Source organism: Copidosoma floridanum, unplaced genomic scaffold, assembly GCF_036245765.1.
Source record: "Copidosoma floridanum isolate Cflo_tuat_1 unplaced genomic scaffold, Cflo_Japanese_pri ptg000021l, whole genome shotgun sequence".
NCBI lineage: Eukaryota > Metazoa > Arthropoda > Insecta > Hymenoptera > Encyrtidae > Copidosoma > Copidosoma floridanum.
Window position 1 is genome coordinate 10504854 of NW_028321898.1, and position 24492 is coordinate 10529345.

The following is a 24492-nucleotide window of genomic DNA, read 5'->3' on the forward strand; positions in this document are numbered from 1 at the left end:
CACACTATAAACACCATGAGAGAATTAACAGAATCAGGATATAAAAATTATTAGCACAAAATAACAAAACATAGTAAAGCATACGATACACATTAACTTACCTATAGTTATAAATTAATAATAAGTCAAGACATCTGTGTTATGCTGTGCAATATTACTTGTATAATAATTAATACTACAAGTACTATTTGTTATTAGGATTAGAGTGTTTTATTATTAATAAGCATTATTATTGTTTACTGCTAATTTTTGGCAATGAGCCTAAGAAAAAAAGTTCATACAAGAGTTGTTTAAAAAAAAATGCTTACCCTTTATACATTTACGGTAAAAACGATATTACTTAAATAAACAGGTTTTGTACTAAAGCTTCTGAGTAAAACGATAGAATAGTAACATCTCTCTGGCTATAGATTATAAATGTGTGATAATATCATTACTAAAATTTTAGGTCAATTGTATAAGATCAATGTCAGCTAATATAAGAAACCTGATAATTTATCTTAGATATAGCCTAAAACGTTTTTCGTGTGAATATATAATAATATACAATAAGTAAAACAGAGCATTCTAAAGATTTTTGTGTATTTACCACTAATAGAATTTATAGTTGTGTTATTATCAAAAAAACATCAGTTACCTTAGAAGTAATGTTATTACTATGTATTACTTTTAAACATTCGTATCACTTAACTGTTAGACGATTTATGTTAAGAAGAATGGTTTTTAAAAAGTTAACTGTACAGATGTTTGAGCAAAAAAGCCATCGCTTGTTTACTGCACATGGTATAAAGTTTATGGGTACCCTTTGTAAGTTTAGTATAGTATGGTTACTCAAGAATCTTTAAAGAACATTTAGGTGAAAAAGCTTTTCATTGTTTAAATTCATTTTGATCGGTTAAAAAATTGTATGATCCTAATTTTTAGAGTAATCATTTTTTATTTTTTGATAAACGGCTGTTGGCAGCCATTCAATACACTGATGGTCTTTTAATTCGTTGTTTTTAGGTGCTCTTTAAATTTTTCGTAGGAAATCTACGTTTTTTAAAGGTTGCAAATGAAACAAAAATGAAAAGTGAAACTATTACTATTGATATCAAATTTTAAAAACTCTTATCAGGAGATACTAACGATTCAACCTCATGAAAATAGTTTCTACTGGAAAAATTCAGTCTTTTTTCATGTTAACAAAATAGTACTGCAAGAAAAAAACTTTAAGACTTAAAAATCTTGCAAAGTGTTTTCATTCATTAGAAAATATACATCGTAACAAATTTAAAATTTATGATTTTAATTAGAGAAAAAACCCTTAAATTGAAGTTTTCAATCAATCATAAAGGGTTATAATTGTAGCAGTATCACGTAAATTTATCTCAAAAGCAATTTATTTACTAAATTTTTTGGTAGAATGATAGTTTTCCCTAAAATTATTAAAACTTAAGTATAAATATAACTATTTCTATTATGATTTAGTTTTTAAAATCAAGCGCAGTTTGGCAGTTTTATTTTCAGTGGATACAGATAAATCTTAGTTTTAGTATAAAAATTTATATGTGTGTGAATATATTCTTAAGTAATAAGTGTAAAAAAAGTAGCTCACAAATCCTTAAAAATTTTTTGTTTCAGAAAGAAAAGTTTGTAAAACTGTTAGATCAACTTCATAATTCGCTACGAATTGATTTATGCATGTATCGCAATAACTTTCCTGCATCTAGTCAAGAAAAGTTAATGGATTTGAAATCAACAGTCGATCTTCTCACTAGTATAACATTCTTCAGAATGAAAGTTCAAGAATTAACCTCTCCACCCCGTGCCAGTAATGTTGTCAAAGACTGTGTGATAGCGTGTTTAAAATCCACATATCAATTTCTTTTTCAAAATTGTTATGATCTATATAGTCGAGAGTTCCAAGTGGATCCTAGTGAAGCTCGACGAGAAGAAGAAAACTCTTCGGCTTCTCTAGATTTCTGGCACAAGCTTATAGCTCTAATTGTTTCAGTGATTGAAGAAGATAGAAATAGTTATGCACCCGTACTTAATCAATTTCCGCAAGAACTTAATATAGGACAACTATCGGCAGCCACAGTTTGGTCTCTTTTTGCAATAGATGTAAAAGATGCTTTAGATGAACATGAACAGAGTCGATCTTGTAAATCATCTGCTTATATGAATCTACATTTTAAAGTCAAATGGTTGTATACAAATTATGTACTAGATGTACCTCCATATAAAGGTCAAGTGCCTGAATATCCTGCATGGTTTGAACCTTTTGTTATGCAATGGCTTAATGAAAATGATGATGTTTCATTAGAATACTTACATGGTGCCTTTAGTAGGGACAAAAAAGATGGGGTAAGTTAATTGTGAAGACAATAAATAAATTTTTTTTAAATTAAAGTTTAAATGCTAAAAAATGAATCATTGGTCTTTAAGCAACTAGTTTATAACATAGTTTTTATGAACTTAGTTGTTAAAAATCATTAAATTACTGTTATACCTGGACCTGGGATTTTTTTTTCTAGTAGAAGTTGTGAAAATCTAAAAAAGTTATTTAACATATAGAATCTTCTTAAAAATTAAAAAACAACATTTCATATTATGTGAATACTTGCTTCATTGGTTTATTTAACGTCTTATAAAAAAATATAAATTTTTTCTTTAATTCCTTGCGTTTCTCCCTACTTTTGAAAGTGTTCTTACAATTAAAAAACATTAAAATTAATTGTTATTTATTAAGTAACAAAAGACAATAGCTTTGGTGTGCAGTATTGAGTGCTTATAACAATAAAATTGCAAGAAATAAATAAGATTTTGTGTATAGAAAATTTAGACTACTGTACAAAAAATTATTTAAATCAATCTCAATAAAACTATACAAAATAAAAGTTTTCTCTGTACTCTACAGAAGGCGATCTAATACTTTGCGAAATATATATAACTACTTATTCAAATTTTTAAGCTCAAAAAATTGACCAGTTATAAGTTGAACTGAAACAATTTTTAAAAACTATGGCTTGAGAAAAAACGTCACAAGTTTTTGTTTTGCATAATAAGAAAAAAAAATTTTATTCTAAAGGGTCTTTGGTTTTTAAAAAAGAAAAATTTTGTTACCTAATTAAATAGCCAATTTCAACCAATTTTTGTCCGAATTAAATGCTATGAACTAATTTAAAATCATGGTAAAACAATTTCTTTTTCATACATTTTATCATACTTAGCTAGTCTAATTTTTAATCAACATATTTTTTAGTCCACGTAAGCACCACTGCTATTATACCGTTTTAAGCACAAAATACTTTGAGACTTAAAACTGATATTCACACAATTCTTTCTTAGTTCAATAACAAAGAGTAATAAATTGTAAAGCTAATGGTGTGGTCTGGTAACACGGTTAACTATCTATTGGCGTGGCAATACCTTACACATGGTTAATCGGCACAATCCATCTTAGTTGGCAATTTCCTCTCTTTTCTTATAAAAAGACTTGTATAGCACCGTGCAGCACTGCCAAAGGTGGCCACTGGTCAAGTATCTAAAACTAAAAATATGGCCACAGTATTTGTACAAGCTAATTTTTATGTTACCAAAGGCCGTATTCTAAGGAAATTTAGCAACTGCAGAGTATATTCATGTAGATACATTTGTTCTGTACGTTAAACCTTCATGTATATACATATTACCTATTGAAAATAAGTTTTATTTTCGGAAAGCTTAAGAATAAGAAACATGTGATTCATATCAATTTTTTAAGCGTGAGTTCTTTTTAAAATTTAAAGTCTACTATTTGATATTAAATTAATGATAGCACAACTACCTACTATATAACTGTACTTATTACACTTTAAATGACAACATTTAATGTTAACAGATCAGACTCCATTAAAAAGCATAAGCAATAAGTCCAAATAAATATGTGAATGTGTGCCTCAAAAAAGAAAACCAAAATGCTTGTCAATCAATTTGTGAAAAAATACTGCCTTCTATTACGGCATTGTACCGAAAATTTTTTTTTTCTCAGAAAGCGACTACTGTTGACTAGTCGATAAGTTAACAATGCAGAGCAAATAGCCTAGCTCATGCAGCCTTTTGTTTTTATAAGCATACGGTTGTCTTATATCTTTGAATCAAAAATACTTTTTATAAAGAATTATTTTAAATGATTGAATCATTTTTCAATAACTGAAGTTTGTTCATTTTTGTTGAAAAACGTATCGGACATCTTTCTTGCAAAGGTAACAGTTATTTTTCTTTGATGTCTCGGCAAAAATTTCACAATACCACCTCTTCTGTCTAGCTTTAATAAAGTCTTTAGTGCACTGATCGAAAGATTTCATCCACTGCAAAATTGCTGACATCGAATTTTATTGCTCCAAAACTAGCATGCAAAAACCAATTTTCTTTATTACATTGTTTGACTTACTAACAAATGAGATAAAAAAACTCACCTGACACTATAAATCTCGTTAACATTTCTAAAAGCAAGAAACTAGCTGCTGCATCTTTATCTGAAGTAATAGACACGTAAGCCATCACAAGTGTTTGCTAAAACGGATTAATGCTTGAAATCTTACATGATTTTCTGACTTAAAACATAAGTCTTTTGTAAATAATATCTGCCATTCAGCAAAATAAAACCATCACTGATTACAACCAAGAACTGAGTCAACTGTTAATAAGTGACATGAAAATAACTGAAGATTTTTTAAAATTAGATCTCAACACCTTATTTAACCCATACATGAGAGCATCATAGTTTATCAACGCTACTAGAACATATGACAAATCTCCATTTCCATAAGACAATAATGCAATCAAATTGACTAAAATTTAAATCACTAACACCTCAAGCACTAGTGCAATATCCTAAATAAAAGATATAATCGGAACACCTGAAAATCACAACTCCATCAATTTTACACACAGCAATCACTCCAATTTTTATAAAACACCTACCTTCGGCACCCTATTCCAAACTATAAACAGCTTTAATGACATAAATAACTAAACTTTCAAACCCATCCAAAATATTTATATAAATGAGGCAATCAAAATAATTTCTATCTTCAACGGGTCAAACATTCCACTCTCAACCTTTTTAGTCGGCTTTAAAGGAGCATACCACGTACTCCCAAGAACAAAAGTGCCCTATTTCGCAAAATCAATTAAAACTTAATTTCTAAGAAAAGTAATACTCTCCACCAAAAATAAAATCTTTGACACCATCGAAAAAATGTCAACAATTTTCATAAACGTTTCCGCATCCACAAAAACATGGCATTAAATATTAACTAACAGCGTTAAAACGAAGGAAAAAAAGAAAGCGTTATCTTTTTTCTTATTAAGTTAAAGGCACCACCTAAAAACCAATTGAAGCAACTTTTCAGGATGGTTAAACATATCAGCAATTCTATACAAAACTAGAACAGGACAAAGTAAAATACTTTATCAGAGAGCTTCACTGGGTAGTAAAAAGACGAATAGGCCATGTGGTCAACTTCTTAACTGCCACAACTCAAGCCATTGAAATGAAAAGAGAGTTTGCATGATACGAACCCAAACATTTACAAGAAACAGTAAAGATCATAAATAATAGACAAAGTCAGGATGCATAAATCAATTAAATCAAAAGTCTAGAGAAATTCAAAAAAAATTTGCTAAGGACGACGGCACAGAGCAGGCGATTTCTGGTATTGCTAGAATACTAGTAAAGTTGACCAATACCAAGCCACGCCCATGTACAATGGTACACTATTAATATCCAGACGCCATCCAAGCCACTTCCCTATGCCATTATATACTGTCACCAAAAAAGGGCATGTCATGAAGTAAATTATCACATTACTGTCTTGCCCTACACATCAACCCAACAACTGTACCAAACCAGTACACCCAGCAACAATGCTTAAACTTAATTAATGACGATCACAATATTGAAAAAACATAGAGCTACTGCAAAAAATTAATGCACTGGAGAAGTAAATGTAATAAAAGGCTTACGACGATAGTTTTAAGCAAAAGGTGCCAGGGAACGACTCAGGCTTCTTCTACAGGGGAAGCTTGGGAGAAACCAGCAATGCAACACTAACATCTTCTTAAAACACACCAATAAATACTTAACAAAATTACCGTACTAAATATCGAAGCACAAACACCTTCAGTAACAATCGAATTCAGTGAAATCAAATGGTTTTTGTTGTTTGTTCTCAACATTGATGCAGAGATGTAACTCATTAAAGGATTTATTATTCAGCCTAACAAAAAAATTTTCTAGGATACTATTCTGCACTCAAAAGGCATAACAAATGGAAAAAATCTAGAACAGCATAAAAACTACGTCGCATACACAAAAATTTCATACATCTTTTTATACGTTGAAGAAGCAGAAAACTCTAACTCCAAATCTCTGAAAAGTGGGAAATCCGAACTCAGTAGTGCAAAAACTCTTAAACTATAAAATATCTCCAACATCAAAAACTATAAAACAAAAAAAATCATTACAAACGCTGGAATTCAGAATCGTTAGACAAAAAATTATTTTACGAACGCCGAAATCTGGAATTGAAATACAAAAATTTCTGTAACAAACTCCGAAATTCGTATAATCAGAGCATAGACAACCATGTCACAAAAATTTTTAACTTCAAATTTAACAATAAACAAGTATCCGTATTCCGAAGTCAAAAAGACTTGAACTCTAGAAGAAAATATTGTAAGACCGCCAATAATTTGCAAAATAGACAAGATCAAAATGATATCTATAATCTGTCTAGAAAACGATTTAAAACCTTATACGTGAAAGATTATAATACAAATAAAAGCAACAAGAAAAACAAACTGCTTAAAAGCTTTAAAAGCTCAGAGAAATCACTAATTTATGAAAATCAAGACAACAACTACACTTAATACACAAACCTATCTCAGACAGATATAAGATGCCTTAATGTGTGATCTACGGTTTATTTGTTTGCAAAGATGCTGTTTGAAATTCAAAACAGGTGCATTAATATGTTTAGTACTCATAGATGCTTTAATTCCAAACATTCGAGGAGCTGTTTTTTTTCGAGAATGTATGTATTCATTTCCAAAAATTTTATAAACATTAAAAAATAATCATTTAACTTTGAGAAGAACTAAAAAAAGCCAATTGAGTCTCACAGCCAGAAAAATGTGAATTTTTTAAATAAGAAACAAATTACAAAGTTGGTAGAAAAAGCCTGAAACCCCACCTAAAAAGATAGAGGCAGTTGAAGAGTTTCACCGTAGATTTACATGAGACTTTGTAAAAATAGAAGAACCCTTAAGTACGCGACTAAAATAGTATCAGGAGTTTTCGTGAAACAGAAGAACATAAGCAAAATTTAAAATCATAAGATATGAAATATGCTCACCTCCTATTTCCAGTTGCAAACCAAGTGAAATTTCCTAACCACCCATCAAAAAGCTTATAAAATTTGATAGTAAGACCGTAATAATAGCACAAAAAAAATTTTTTTCATACCCTATCCTTATGCTAATCATCCAGTTTGGGAGAGCACAGAAAAAAAGTACACAGACTAGCCCACCCATCTTAATCACACAAAGACATAAAATAATTTCTTCTAGAAAAAAAATTCATATGAGAAAAGACAACTACGTTTACTTCACTGACAACGTTGGTCAACCATTAGATGACAAGGCACAAAATATGCGCATAATAACCAAATTACCCCGCTTCAAAAAATTCATTATCGGTCCACCTCAATTAATTCAAAATAACAACAATTTTGACATAGTTTAACCCATTAGAGGTCAAGATAGAAAAGTATAACAAAGATTACAACAGCACTAAATGAGTTACTTTTAAATATTAACGAAATATTAACAGAAAAAATTTATCGTGAGTCAGTATGGCTAGAACCACTCAATTTAAAGATCTTCTGAAAGATATTGCAGATGTTACAAAAACACAATACACAAACAAAAATAATAGCTTGTCGGGAAAAAATACAACATCTACCTCGATAAAACAAAAAAATTATTGAAGAAATGCATAACTACACTATAGAAGGACACAAAAAAATAAACAAAACTTATAATAAACTAAAGCATAAATACTATTGAGAACATCAGAAGAAGGACATTTAGTTTTACGTACAGAAATGGCTTGAATACCCACTAAAAAAATTATAGCGTTTAAAAACTAAACAAGAACTTATTATCACTGACACACCTGGCAAATCTTTAGAAAAACTTGCTCTAGGCATGATGGGTCTGTTACCAGCAATGCAACAAAATAATAAGTATATTTCAACAATGCAATGCTTATTCTCAAAATATGCCATAGCAGTACCAGTAAAGAATCAAACTGCTATATTAATAGCAGATGCATTTGTTTGAAAATTCATTAGAATTTATGGAGCTACAGTAGCTATACTGATGGAGCAGGCACCAACTTCTTTATTAAATTAATTAAGAGAGTAGCTTGTAAATTCAAAGTCTGACAGTTTAAAACAACAGCCTTTCACCCCCAATCAAGTGGCTCTCTTAAAAAATCACATCATTTTTTTGCTGAATACCTTAAAATATGTATTTCTAGATAAGAATAGTGGGACGAGTGGGTAGAATTACTGACATTTTATTTTAATACTTATAAACACAAAAGGACACAACACACACCTAAATACAATGAGATCGCTCAAAAAAAATTTATGACGACTAAAAACAGAGAAAAAGTGACATACAATACAGAATTGAATTCCAAAAGAATTAAAGTAGAAGACAATGTGTGGCCTACAGAGCCTCAAAAGTCATAAATTTAACGATTAGTATTTAGGTTTTGATTAAGTGCTCGATATATGGAAAAGCGGAAACGTAAAAAGTGAGATCAACCAAATACATAGCGAAATTGTATACAGTAACCACTAGTAGCACTCATTTATTTTTTATAACTCCTAAATAAATAAGGTAAGAAAGCATACATGCACACACGCATGCACCACCTACAGATATGTATAACCTTTTTCTTTGCTTTTTGGACTTAGTTCTTGTGTACATTGTCGTTGTCATTTTTGTTTGATGTGCTGCAAAAAATTATGCAAAAGCACGAAGCAAGGATATACATTGCAGAAAAAAAATTGATAGTTACTTATTTTACTGATAGAAATGATTGTTTGGCTAATCGTCTTTGTCAAAATCTTCAACCAAACCACATTAATCGTTGTATACGATTGCGCACAATCTTTTCCTAATTTTATAACCTTCTCTCTAGTTAACGTAGGAGAATGTGATATTCCTGAGTCATTTATAAACTTAACTACAGTACACGTGTTTCCCATTCAATTAAATGACTGCGTATCTATACATGTTATTTATTGCTAAATCAAGCTTAAGAAAACAATACAACATTGCGGTATATAGTTGCACAATCTTTTAACAAAAATGGGGAAATAAAATACCTTACAGAAATAACATGAGATAAATGCAACAAAATGCGAAAAAGGCCTACCTGTATGAGTACAATAGAGAGAGAGAGAGAGAGAGAGAGGAGAGAGAGATAGAGAGAGAGAAAAAGAGAGTGAGGGCGATAGCAGACGATCAATGGCACTCTCCATCTCACTTACGTTTATAGGCACTGCCAAAATGCCATTCTCATTTTTTTCCAACAATTTTGACATAAATAGACCGCTTAAAAATAATCATAACTATTTCTTGTGGAATCAGCAAGCTTAATAATATATAATATAGAAAACGCCAAATTATTGGTCAATTTTATAATTTTAAAGTTTCTTAATTGGTATTCATAAAATATACGAACATGAAGTAGATCGGCGTGCTGCGTAGCACAATCAATAAGGTCTCTGACTACCAATCCAAAGAATGTGAGTTTGATTTTCGGAGTTAGTTGAGTTTGAAAATTTTAGTTACACATCTATAATATATTATATATATAGAAATGCGTACGTGTATGTATAAGCTGTATAATACAATGCATATAGAATATTTAATTATTATATACTTTTTTATGTAGCTATAATAATATGGGCAGTACACTTTCCAAACAAGAAAGGGGCAGCAGTAAACGCGTGAAAAAAGAGAAAGAGAGCTGCTTAGCCAAGTTCAATCAGAGATCGGCCGTGTTCTTTGACTTTTTTTACTTTCTCAGTTGCACAGGCTCATTTACAGCATACTATGTATGCAATATATATGTATTTTTTGTAATAGTTTTTTGTTAGGGTCTGGTACCAGTGTAATTAGCCCTTTGTAAATAACATTCCTTCTCCTACTATTGGTTGCCTTTTTCTCGTTTCAATCAATTTTTTTACGCACAGATCCAACTATACATTGAATCGATTTTCATTAATGTACGTTGTGTTACCAAAGGACCAAGGAACTGAATCATAAAATATACGTTCATAAATTACAAATAATTTTTTTAATTTAAACCCCTATACAACTACAATATTAGCCTGTAGTATTCAGTATATAACTAGGAAAAGCACAATTATATAAGAGTATATTTCTTCTTGACCATCAATATGACGGTATATCCTTGCTGCATGATGCTGTAAGTGATGAGTCTTAAAAGCAGCTACAGACATATACTCAAAGGTAGATATACCGTGTCAGTGTCCCCAAAAGTAGTACCAAACTTAAGCGTGAAATTCAAATAAGATCTAACACCACAAGCGCCTATCACCTGATAAGCTGGGGCACATACTGGCCACTCTATTAAATAAATAATTATTAACTAATAACGCAAGTGCCTATCGCCCAATGACCCAGGTTGCCTAATGGCAAGTCTATTACATGATAAATAGTTATTAACTAATAACACAAAAGCGCCTATTACTCGATGATCTGGGGTGCTTACAGGCCACATTTTTAATAATAAAATGTCAATTGATAACACAGGTTAGCAACTGAATATGTTTAATAATGGTCTAATACGACAAACATCTTTGGTTTTTGACGCTTGTGTCATTAGTTAATAATTATTTATTTAATACATTGGACTGTAAGCATCCCAGGTCATCGGGTGATAGGTGCTTGTGTTATTAATTGATAATTTATTATTTAACAGAGTGGCCAGTAAGCGTCATGGGTCATTGGGTGATAGGCGCTTGTGTTATTAGACCTTATTTGAATTGTGCGCTTACGTTCGGTACTACTTTTAGGAACATTAGTTACTACCTATAGACGGTGCTGTTTCCAACAATTATTCTCTTCTCTTACGATTCCTTGAATGCCATTGGCTGAGACAAAGCAGAAGTCAGAACTTGTTTGTTGTTTATCCCGTTTTAGATCGTGCCCGTATCGACACGTATACATGAAAGATGCGCAAGAACACGGTCAAACATGTGCAACAGTCATATTGTGTAGTCCTGACAAGCTTAATGTTCCCATTACGAGAATTAACTTTGTCTGACCAACATGTTGCATAAGTTGAATTGCGGCCTATTTGACTGTACTATTTTTTTAATAACGATCAGTTCCGTTTTTTTATCATATTTTTTCCTTACAAAGAGGCGTACAATGTGTGTTGATGCCATGATGAAGTAGTACCTATCAAGCTGTACTCTGTGCAAAAGTTTTTTATCAGCTGAACAGATTTTGTTGGTAAGAAGGCTTATAACTTTTCGGTTCAAAGTTTGACGAGTGTGAATTTAAGACATTATAGAAAGAATGGAAATATTTATCACATTTGTGTTGGTTAATATTTGTTGCGCTTATCTTTGCTGTTCCTTCTATTATTCCAGTTTTTAAGCCAATCTTTTGAATGCTCCATTATGTATGTTTTTGGTAAAGTATTATTAGAACAACGCTTCAATTAACCATACTTTGAAAAATAAGTAAGTATTCGCAATAAGATTACTTAGGATGCACAAAAACTTATTACGTGCTCTTTTATCTAGAACTTTTGTACGATTGCATTGTGATGTCTTTTTTTGTTTATTTTTTTTCCATTTCCAGCGTTCAACGATTGAATGTTGTACTAAACTAAATATCGAGTGAGTACCATGATGACTCCTAGTCGTATCACACAGCATACTTTGTTTCTCTTGGAAAATTACAATTTCAATCCTTCGTGGTGTAATTGTTCCACAATTCATTTTGCCATATTAATTCAACGATCAATTAACGGATAAAACAAAATTTAAAGCTTACCTTCTGCAATACGCATTCCCAGAATGATTATTTTAGTTTTGCATGAACGGTCAAACTCAAAGCTTTAAAATCTGTAGCTATGACAAGCACGAGTATCAAAAACTCTGTTGCAAATGGACGAACAATTATACAAAATGATGTTACAGTTTTTAACCGAAGTACGAAGAGCGATGTAAGAAAATTTTAAAAATCCGTTCCAATTGAATTCTTATGGTCAGCCAAATGTTTTCGATGATTGCATATCCAACAAGTCATGTTTAAAAGAAGAAAAAGACAAACAGTTTACAAAACATCGCTTAGCATATATACGTGTTTGAAACACAGAAAGTGCATTGTGTATTTGTTGCAATATTATTTTAAAAAACCATAAAACACTCTCGTAATTGCTACAGGTAATGCACGAAAGCATTTTTACGCTACGTAGCAGCCATGAAAATAAGAGTTGCCGCAACGACTATAGATTTGAATGTTCCATTTCAGCTAGCTGAGAAAATTGTTAGTGCTTTTGAAAATATAGCCGATGGTTCCACAAAGATCAAGAAAATGTCAAGAAGCTTACAACATAGTTCACAACGTAGATAGCTAGTGGGATATTGTTTCGGTTTATGACAATAAACACTCAAAAATCGATGTACAGATCCTTTATGATAAAATCGGAGGGATGTGTTTAGGTGTCGACATACCTCTTACTCAAATAATAGCGCTTGCTTCCGATGGTGCAAACATTATGGTGGGCAAAAGAAATTCTGTTTTCACGAGATTCCGAGAAATATCTCCTAATGTTTATAAAAGTTAAGTGTAATTGTCACACTGAGCACCTACTTGCTCGAAATTTAATGGAGACCTTTGGTACAGAAGTTTTATGCTAGCCATCAATGAACCATAATTATATAAATTGTAGTGATGCAAGAATAAAAAGATGGGCAGCTTAACAGGACAAAATAAGATTAAAATTCTTCTAGATCCTAACACCTTACAGGGGATGATAGTTATCTAATTATGATTGTAAAGGGAGATTACTCAAGCGTTGGCCAGTTTTGACTATTTTTTTTTGTAAATAAAGTTCAACTGAAAGCTATATCAAAAACAAATAAATCTGAACAATGTACATTATACATTTATATTTTATTGACAAAAGTACAAATAAAGATACAGTAAATATTCATGTTTAAAACATTGCAAGAGCTGACAGACGTCAAAATAAAATTACAATCGGTACAACCAGTAGTGACAAAAGAATGAGACATCATGAATAAAGCGTATCTATAGTTTTTGCATGTATACATGAACGATTCGTATGTTAATGATTACGCCAGTAAAAACCTAATATCAAGTAGTAATCTTAAATTGAAAAGTGAGTACAAGGACTTACAATCAATTCGTTTTGGGAAGCAAACAATGGATTTTATTGACAAGTACATTACAAGTAAAGCAGACAGAATAAAATTGTTTGAAGATTTTCGAGATTTTTATGTAGATGTGTACATGCAAATGAAGAAACGGTTGAAATTGAATGATTTCAGATTTAATCACATAATATGTTTTAATTGACAAAATTCATTAAGTGAAGAATTTCATGAAAAAAAATATCCAACTTTTTATGCTGTTTTCCATCGTTGTGATAAGCAAATCAAAACTGCCATTCCAAAGTTACAACTTCAATGTGACTTGAAATAGTTGTAATATGTATACATGCTCTTGTAATTGTTTGTTTTAATTTTATGTCTACTCAATAAAAAAACAACTTATTTGATATAATTTCTTTTACAAGTTAACCTATGAATTTATTGTGATTTATCAGGCTAGTGATACCCCACTCCCTGCTAGAATTACCTTATCATGGGGCACTACTAGCAATTTTTGAAGGCTCGGTTTGTGTTGTTTTTTAACAAAAAGTCTTATTGTTTTCATAAGATTTGCTTGTGCTGTGATAACTATATTCTCTTTTCTTTACAAATTAATTTTTCGATTCATCTAACTTTATAAGTAAAGCTGTTATTAGGTGTCCGTTATTCCCCGGTTTTCCCTACATACAAAGTAGTAATTGATAAAAACACGTAGGATTGAAAACAAAGCATTAATCACGAATTGCATATACTTACCAATTACAAACTCCAAAAAGAAATTAAAAATCAGATGGATATGGTCAATAAAAATTTTTCGTATAATCAGTTATTTGCGAATATCGCTGGTATGAAGTTTTGAAAAAGAAAATCACAAGAATTTAACAGTACTATGCAATATTGTGCAATAATAAAACACATACCACAAAGGAGTACTTGCCATTAGACAACCTTTTAATGTAATAACAGTTTATAATTATCAAGAATACGTTAAAGTACGATAATTATGACAATTATACAGTCAATCAAAATCATATGGTTCTTTATTAACCACTGGTGTTCTCGCTTATTTTTTATTATTACATATGAAGTACAAACAATTCACACTGTTACAATGTTAAAAAAAAAGCTAGTAAAGACATTAGTTGGTAATGAAAGAGTCATCAGAATAGAAGCAGCAAACATAGTTAACTAGTATGTTGAATAAAAGATATTAGAAAAATCTATCGTATTGTAGTCTGCTGTGATAATAATAGTCGAAAAATTACTAGTAGAGATACTTAAACAGAAGATATTAAAAACAGTATAGTATTACTGTTCGTTTTGACGTATAGAACAAACTATCGTGTAACATATTTTGAAGTTAAAAGAGATACACTAAATTTCTATTGAATTGAAGAAATAAAGTAAATGGATACATCCATTATAGAAATCATTGCTTATTTTGTCATTTGGTATTAGAGAGTTTGAAACTTGAATAAAAGTTAACAAATCGATGCAGTTAATTATTGAAATGCTTGTAGTAATACTAATAAGTCTCATTATGAAATGATTAAAACGAGAAAGAGGTTAAAAATAGTAGAAGAAGAAGTGTTATTTACTTTAATTTGGTGCACGAAAGTGATGCTCGTATCAAAATTTATTTAAAAAAGTGGAGAGTATAAAGAAGTACAGGAAACGATAACGCCATGAGAGAAAAAATAGCGCCTTTAGAAAAAAACAACAATTTAAATGTTGATTATTTCGAAATACAGTTATATGTAATAAAACAACTAATTCAAAAAGCATTTTAGCATGCCATACAAAACTTTAAAGAGGAAATTGTTTTTGTAACTATTACTAACAATTTATTTGTACTTCGTCACCAGCATAAATAAGCAGACATTCGGTAGTTTTTTTGATAAATATGCAATATTTTGTACATATCCTTTCATGATTTTTGCATGTTAGTACTCAACAATCCTTGGTGCCATTGGAAGATTACTTCCAAAAAACAGAGAAAAATTAGATAATTCTATGCGTAGCTTATATTTTTTTTTTTTTTTTTTTTTACTTTCTTTCCAAATATTTTTATATTTATAAGATCCATTTGATTCGGAAGCCAAAATTTTTAAAACACTTGCCTAAATGATGGGCAAGACAGTACTTGGTGCGATGGTTAATCGGTCACCTGCTCACCAACAATTCTTGTTACCTTACACTATCCCTGACAAATTCAACATCTGGCCTCGGCCTGCAGCTGCACCTTTTCTATATGAATATGTTAACTTAATTCAACTCCACTCGAGAATGAATAATTTTTTTTCATTACTGGCCTTGAATGGCAAAACCATCTGTTCTTATCGATCGTTAATAATTACCTCTTTATTTTTAGTGGCTACTGCCAGAATGCACCTTACTGAGCATGTAGTCCACCATCTATGCTTTGTGCATAATGTATGTTTTTTCTGATCATATCATCGGTGGAGAAACTAAATAAAGGTGAATGTCATAAAACTAGGCATAAACACACCAAGAGTTGGAAAAGTTGCTCTTTAAGGTATCTGGACAGACTTCAAACGTCTTTTGTACTTAATTGCTTACTTAACTACAAAATTAACAATGTTTACATCAGAGTCTACCAGTATTTCAACAATGTTTTGAGTATTCATTGACTTATGTCAAATATTCTATCCAACTCTTTTGGCTTGCTTATTGACATAATTACCGAAAAAAAATATTTATTAAATAAGTAATTACAAGATCAAAAAAATTTTAGTTACTAAAGCTTACTTTGCGGTTTATTCCTAAATTATAATAGTTGCATGAATTTTTCACTGAAAGCGTTGGTTTTTTTCATACTTTATTAATGCAGTTATCATCAAGAAACATTTGATGCAGTATTCCCTCTTGGTTGGAGGATAGGACAGAGTGAATAATGACTCGTTTAATCCCCTAGTAGGCTGATCAGACCTCAATAAACTGAAAACCTAAGCCCATCTGCAGAATATCCTAATTGACAAAAGTTGTTTTTATTACTAAAGATTTTAATGAAATAACACTTACAATTTCATAATTAAGCATTCTAGAATCAAAGTACTTCCTAAATAATTTCTGAAAATTGTTTACAAGCAGATATTTAGACCTTAAGGAGAGGCTCTAGTTCTTGCTGAAGTTAATCTTAATGAAAATATAAAATAAACTAAGCGTCTATTGTGCATGAGGCATGTTTTATTATGTTAAAAATCTGTTATAAAATCAAAAAATTCGCAAATTGTTGGAAAGTCCAAGTCCTACTTAACTTGGGCTGGGCTCTACTCACTCGTTGGACGTATTTATCATCTTCTGCGCAAAGACTACCACGCCAAACGAGTTAGTGCCGATGCTTTCACTTCCTTTTCTGCATTCACTAAGTTTCTACGATTATTTAAGTAGTGACATTTACTACCATACCATTTCAAAAATAAGTTTGGTGTAGCACAACCCAAGTGAGAAATTTCAGCCAAGAGTCATTCAGTTAAAACTAAATAAAGAAATTTAATAAACAGTTTTTTTAACAACTAAGTACTTAAAATGTGAGTAAAAAATTTTGTTGCAATCCAACTTATAACTATAATAGTAGCTCCTTTAAGCGACAAACTTGACTAGAGTAAATTCCATCAGATTTGTGAGAATCAAGTGGTTACGTGGTTATAGTTTTTAGTAATCCTTTGACACTTAGAAATTTCTGAGGTTGGTTTTCTTCAGTAAAGAATAGCCTGAATATTAAGTAAGATACTACCTAAGACGATGGTGACTCCAAAGGGAAGCTTATTCAACGTTACATCATAGTCGATGGTCAGTTGGAGATGACGGCAAATGATTCTGGTTCACTTATTTCTACGAGCTGAGTAACCAGCTGATTTGATTACCTCGGCCATCGAGCACTCTGACACCAGCACTAACTCGCTTCGTAGACGTGCTTTTTTTCAGAAGACAATGAATACTTCCAATGGATGTGTAGAGCCCATTAAAGGTTGAGCAGAACTTGGATTTTCTGAAATATTTGTTACCACCTATAGCAAGTCCTGACATAATGAAACTAAAGACAATTGAGGGATAATAAGTACCAAGCGGTTGATTATATAACATATTTTTAACATGAAAAAGCATGCATTATGCATAATAGATGCTGATATTATTTTATATTTTCATTGAAATAAACTTCGGTAAGAATGAGAGCTTCTCTCAAAGGTCTGAAGATCTGCTTGTCAATAATTTTGGGAAATTATTATATTTGAGGATGTACTGTGATTCTGGAATACTTAGTTCAAGAAGTGTAAGTGTACTTTCAACACATGTCAGACTCCAGCAGTTAAATTCACTTGTAGTTAATACTACCATTGTTCACTAAGATATTCTGTAGACGGGCTTACGTCTTATTGAGGTCCAGTTTCAGCCTACTGGGTGATTAAACAAATTAGTTCTTACTTTGTCTAGTGAGCACGCTCTCTAACAACTTGCTTGCTGTTTTTTTCTACATTTCAGAGTGAATACTGCATCAAATTGTTTTCATGACGCCTGCATTAATGAAATATCGAAAAAATAACGCTCTTATTGAAAAATTCATGCACTCGTCATAATTAAGTAATGAATCGAGAAGTAAGCTTCAGTTACTAAGCTCCTTTAATCTCGTAATTACTTATTAAGAAAATATTTTGTTTTGTTTCTCTTATAAGTTAGTAAGCAAATAGAGTTAGATAAGACATTGAATGAAAGTCAATATGTACTTGAAATATTATTAAAATACTGGTAGACTCTGATGTTAACATTGTTAACTTTTGTAAAGTATCAGATATAAAAGTTGTTTGAAGTTTATCCAGCTACCCTACAGAGCACATGGTTTTAAACCTTTAGGTGTGTTTATATTAAGTCTTATGACATTTACCTTCATGCAGTTTCTGCTACAATGATATGTTCAGACAAAATATACATTATGCACAAAGCGTACATGGTTTACTTCATGCTTAGAGAGGTGCATCCTGGTACTTATTACAGGGAATGAAGAGGTAATAACTAACGACTGATTAAAACAGGCTGTATTGCCATTTTAGGCAAGTATTGGGAGATAACTAACATTCCTCTTGTGTACTAGTTTAATGACAAATACTACTAGCCTTGCCTTAATATATAATAAATGACATTAGTAATGATATAGATGTGGAAAAAAGCAATATGGCCTCTATCGAGTGAGTTTGTTAGATTTTTGCTCCAAGTGTGCCATTACAAGTGAACTATAGTTTGTGATAAATATCTTTTGCAGTGGACCGATGGCTGCCTTAGGGTTGGTTATATCTTATTTCATTTTAGTAAGTGATGGACAAAGAATTTGTGGGCCTTCGGACTCAAGACCATGGCCCTGCTATTAGGACTACCTTCCTAACCTTAAAAAAGCCATGGTGTTATCTATTTACAATGCTTCTGACTTTAAAACCCTTTTTATTGACAAAAATCAAATAAAGTTCATTGCCAATAAGACAGCTGCCATGTCAGCTGCTACCCACCAAAGCAATACTGAACTTATTATTACGCAAGGTACTGCAACGTATCCCCAGATGACTTTAGAGTCACAAAGACGATCAACTCAGAATCCAGCCACTGTTCTCGACGCTGTATATAAAATACTTATTGCTCAGTACTGCTATGCCCTCATCCAGCACATTGAATCCAAGGAATTTATGCATATTTCTTGAATTTTTTAAGCTAGAATATGCGTTTATTTGAAGAGTGTTGATATTGTAAGCAAACTGTGTAATAAAATAAAGACAATCACGTTGGCGACACCCAGCCTAATATTTGCTCCTTGATTTCAAAAACCAAGAGAATCATCATTTCAAATGTAAACTCCTCGATCCCAGACTCCCTTATTATCTCTGTCTGTGATAAGACCTGGGATTCTAAGTACTTTCCTATATTTATAAACAATTTAATTGAAAAATCGACTGACAAAAAAATTATTGAAATCAAACTCTGTCCGTACCAACTGCAACGAGGTTAATAATATGCTTCACAATAAATATTTTTATGTTTCAAGCCCTAACTATAATATTATCGAGGTTGTAGAAAAATTTCAGAAATTTACTAATATTTTATCAAATTGTATAACTTCTTGTACTCTTTCAAAAAAACTGATTTCTAAACGTAAGCTTGTCAATTCTGCTCTATAGTGGTACATCGAATGCAATCATGCCAAAAGGCTAAGAAAGGCAGCCTTCAAAAAATATTAGTTTTTGCTTGAATTAGACGATTTCATCACATAAACAAAAAAGATGTGCTGAAGCAAAAAACATGTTTCAAAGTAAATGAAAAAACGCTGCTTCAAATTCGGTGCTGAAAGCCTTGACTTTCGTGTTAACGCAACTTTTGTTTAAAACAAATGAAAAATTATAAAAAATAGTTTGATTGACATTGAACCACCTTACATATCCAAAAATCTCCGACTAAATTCGAATGCTGCGAGAGTTCTGTCCAAAGTATGTACCCACTGGGTGCCTAAGAATCCCGTTATAATAACGATCTGTAACTTTCATAATTTTTTTTTGACTCACGATTCACATTCTTGGAACTCAACACCACTCTTAAAAAAAAAAAAAAATACATCTTTTCTAGGAATAGATGGGATTGACTTTGATGTATTAAAAAAACTTCCCATAATATACAAGCTGCTATTACTTGATCTGTTTAATATAATGTTTTATCAAGGCATCTTTCTATCCTCTTGGAAAAATGTCTTTCTGCCATTTATTTAAAAAAACCAACAGCATTAGACTTTGGCAATTTTTGTTACCTCCTGAATCGTTAAACATCTTGAAACTATCATTAAAAATCGATGAAAGTTGTCAGCCAAAACCCACAACTGGCTACCGGGCTGCCAGTACGGCTTTCGTAAGGAGCACTTTTGCGTTGACAACTTGTCCAACTTTACTCTCACAGTTAGAGAAGTATTAAATAATAACTATAAAGTATATGCTGCCTTTCTCGATGTATAAAAAGCATTTGACAATATACACATTGATATCCTGCTTGAGAAATTAGCTGACCTCAGTGCCTCTTTTTTAGTAGTTTAGTTTATTAAATGCATCACTCCAGAACGACATATTTACACTGATCACAATCGTCTCATTTATAGTATTGCATGTAAAGAAGTGGCAGTTCTAAGCCTTCTACTCCATGCCATGTATACTGCCTTGATAATACAAAATCTTCCAAAAAGTGTACATACCATTTGCTTCGCAGATGATACACCACTTTAAGTAAGATCCAACCCAATTACAGAAAATTGCCTCGTCACTCTAGAAGACCCTATACAAACCCTTGACTAGAATATTTCTGCAGTTGTTTTAAGTATTTTTTTTTTGTCAGAAGATCATTTGAATAATTTTAATAAAGACAACAAAGTAAAACCTAGAGGCCTTCAGATTCAAATGCAAAACTCTGACCTCAAATTGAAAAAAGTGTCAAACATTTTAAAGTATTTCTTTATTCTCAACTCTTATTTCAAGACCAAATTTCTAATGTTTACAGAGAATAATGACCCCCATAAAAATAATTAAATGCCTACGCAGAATTAAATGAGGTTCTTATCCTGAAATACTTTTAACTATTTAAGAAAGTTACAAACTCTTTTTTAGTGAGTGGGGCAGCTTTGTTCACTACCTTAATGACATCAACTTAGCGAATAAGCTCAAAAACATCCAATGTGCAGCGATTACACTGGCACTAGGCTACTACACTAGCACTCATTTAATGTCCTTTTAGCAGGATCAAAACTTATGTCTATTAAAAATGAATGACATTCATAAGCAACTGCTACCTATCTTACTAATATATGAAGCAAATTCACTAAAACCGTTGTAATCGCTAACCGCGAAAACTACTGAACCGGCTTTGCTGAAATTTTGCACACTGATTCATGATACTTCCTAAATGGTTTTAGTATATTTTTTATCTTAAAAAATTAAATAACAATAGCAATAAATGAGCTCAAAGTTTTGCAAAAATACGCCAGCTTTTTACTTTAGTTCAGTGAAATCCGCTAGGTGGCGTCGACATAAAATCAAGGCTACCTGCAACAGAATTAAATAAGTGTGGTTATAATAGGCCGGAGCGTCATCGGTAAGTGATGCAGTCGTGCTTCGACAGTTAAATGAGCTGTATAGTCAATGGAGAATATAGTCCTGCAGCTGGATGTCCCGGTTACGGACGACACCCTTCTCTAAGGGTTAAGGGACCTACGTTTCCATTCACCCTGAATCTCAACGAGTTCAATCGAAAAAAAATCATTCCAACCGATGACATCTCCGGCATAATACCAGGAGACATGTCTAGCCAGAGCACAATCTGCAATTCTGCCCCAACTCTTCAGAGTTGTGTGGCAGTCCCACCATCCCGCCTGGTGCAGTCAGAGAATTTTTGGCTACAAATGTAAGCCAGGGAAAACAGCTCTGAGGAGCACGGGCAGCAACAACAGCACCCTTCTTAGTCGTCGCGTACCCAACGCGCTTATCCACATGTTTCCATCTAACGATGAGCGGTTGGTTATCCGGGGAACGACCCGAAGACGAGATATCCTTGAACAGCAGCGTACCTCCCTCCGTCACAGTCTCTGTACATAGAGACTCCCAGGGTAAGAATCAAGCTACCCGTAGCCAGCTCTTCATCATCAGGAATAATAATAAAGAAATAGCCTGGAAGTTTCACCACTGGCACTTTTTAGGGCCATTATAAGTATTTACGTTCCCTACTTAACCATCAATTTCATCGGTTCTTTTTAGGGGCCACCTAAGTGTAAACTACCTTGCCAACAAAGACATTTTAACTACCATTTCCGGGAGCGATTTGTCGACTGTAAGACTGTATTAACTAAAGACGGGCACTATTAAACCAAGTCAGCCATTTACTAGCAGACGTCACTTGCGGAGTTGTTCTTCGCAAGGCTGGAAAACCTGGTGACCGACGACCCTATATTACCCTCTCGACTCTAAGCATTCAACCAGGAATATCTGATCCTATCCAAGGTTTGCGCTGGGCAAACCAATAACAGCTATAAAGGAAAAAAAACTTGAGCCAACGGGACAGCCTCCACTGGACAAGTATCACGAACCAATCTCCCCATCTAAGATCACCAAAACAACTAAATCTGCAAATAAAAAAGGTGCTTTAGACACCAACGTCTTCGATGTTATACCAGAAGACGTTGGAAAAAAGCCCTAAAGCTAGCTCCAAAGCTTCGGATTTTGTAATTTTTCTCCCGATCAGTCTGGGTCTTTAACTGCAGGGCAGAGAAGATCACCCTGAGGTATCCAGGCAGTCACAATTGCTGTTAACTGCAGTCAAGAAAGAGTTAACTTAAAAAGCTCACCGGTCTTTTTTAGGGCCATCGGACGTCGAACTACCTTGCCAAAAAATATATAAGAACTTAACAAAGTTGACAGAAAACAGCCTTTAGGGGTCACAAAAATTTTAAATACACCAAAAGTCGCAAGAGGGTGGATTGGAAAAAAAAAATTGAAATGTATCTAATAAATACTATTTTACTTAGGCATCAAGAAACTGACGCAGAAAATTGATTGAGATTGAAACAGCAGCGTCAAAATTGACAACTAAAGAGTCCATTACGTGAGAGATCAGCTTTTCATTGTACCCTTACAGCAATCTCTGAAATCTTTAAAGATCCTACTTCAGATTTTTAAGTAAGTAGAAAATGTATTTGTGTTTTTGTGGCAATAAAAAATGTAGGGTTTAGGGTCCAGGACTTTTTTGCTTTGGTAATAAAGTTGTGAGATAAGAAAAAAAAAAACTTTTTTTAATATAAATTTTTTGGGAGTTTAAAATCTTAACAGTTTTAAAAACTAGCCCTTTTTGTGAATTACACGGGAGAAACTGTAAATCAACGGCTCCTTATGGCCACCGATTATTTTATGGCATAAAGAACGCACGGTACTTTTCAGCATAATTATTGTTTTGAATTTTTACATCTTATTATTTGACCAAATAAACTATAAGGATTCCAAAAAAATATGTTTTTAATAAGAAGATTTTTGTTCTGAGATGTGTCAGGAATATGTGTAAAATTTCTAACTGAAAACGTTTCACATTACATGTCAACACACTACGGTGTTTCATTTAGTAAGTCTCGGGCGAAGCCGAGACGGGGGGCTGCTAGTCCAAAATATTGAATAACAATTCGATTGAATTCAACTTGGTTATGACGAATTTATACAGCTCTTTCTATAATTAACAAGTTAATAGACTACTTGCAGCCAACTTAATGAAATTTATAAACTTAAATCTACCTATTTACTCTTTTGACAACTTTGCTTACTTTTTATACAGCTACTCGACTTCAATCCTTTCCATTCCAACAAAAATTTCTTTGGACCAAATCCTCAAAAGCTCTTCCACTTCCAGTTAAACCTTAACTGAATATCTGCTATCTCAACACGCCATTATCATACTTACAAATGGAAGTAGAACAATAATTTTTTCATTTGTGGGTTTGGCCTTTTACTGATCCTCATCTAACTTTTAACGCTCCGTGAGTATTAGCCTTCAGTCTTCCATTTTCTCTGCTGAATTAAATAACATCAGTAAAGTTTTAAATTGCATACTGACTTATGGCAACACTAACTTAATAATTCTGAGCGATTCTCTAATTGTCCGAAAGAGCTTAAAATCTTTCAAAACCAGTGTCAAAACAAACCACGTACTTTTTAAAATCGAAATTAAATACTTTGACTACAGTTAAAGAAATCCTATCAACTCAATCAAAGTCATCTAGATCCCTCCTATATCGGCATAAAAGATAACGACACAGCTGTCCGTCTCGCTAAGGCAGCCCAAACTACTAATTTTCCTTGATCTACTCCGGTTACTTTTACGGATATTCAGCAAGGGTTCTATACTGATTCTTAATGTGCTTCAGAAACAAAAAATATTCGTCAATGCTTAAACAAAGACACAATCTATTTCGACATAAACTATTTGCCTA

The 24492-nt window shown here is 32.3% G+C and overlaps 1 protein-coding gene across 1 annotated transcript in view; it reads left to right on the top strand.

The window, feature by feature from the left end:
• The window catches only part of unc-13 (protein unc13 homolog), a 907591-nt gene that overhangs the window by 678556 nt on the left and 204543 nt on the right, over nt 1-24492 (top strand). The window contains exon 14 of the mRNA XM_089594724.1: nt 1624-2349. Coding sequence (XP_089450850.1) covers nt 1624-2349 — 726 coding nt within the window. The remainder of the gene's footprint in view (nt 1-1623; nt 2350-24492) is intronic.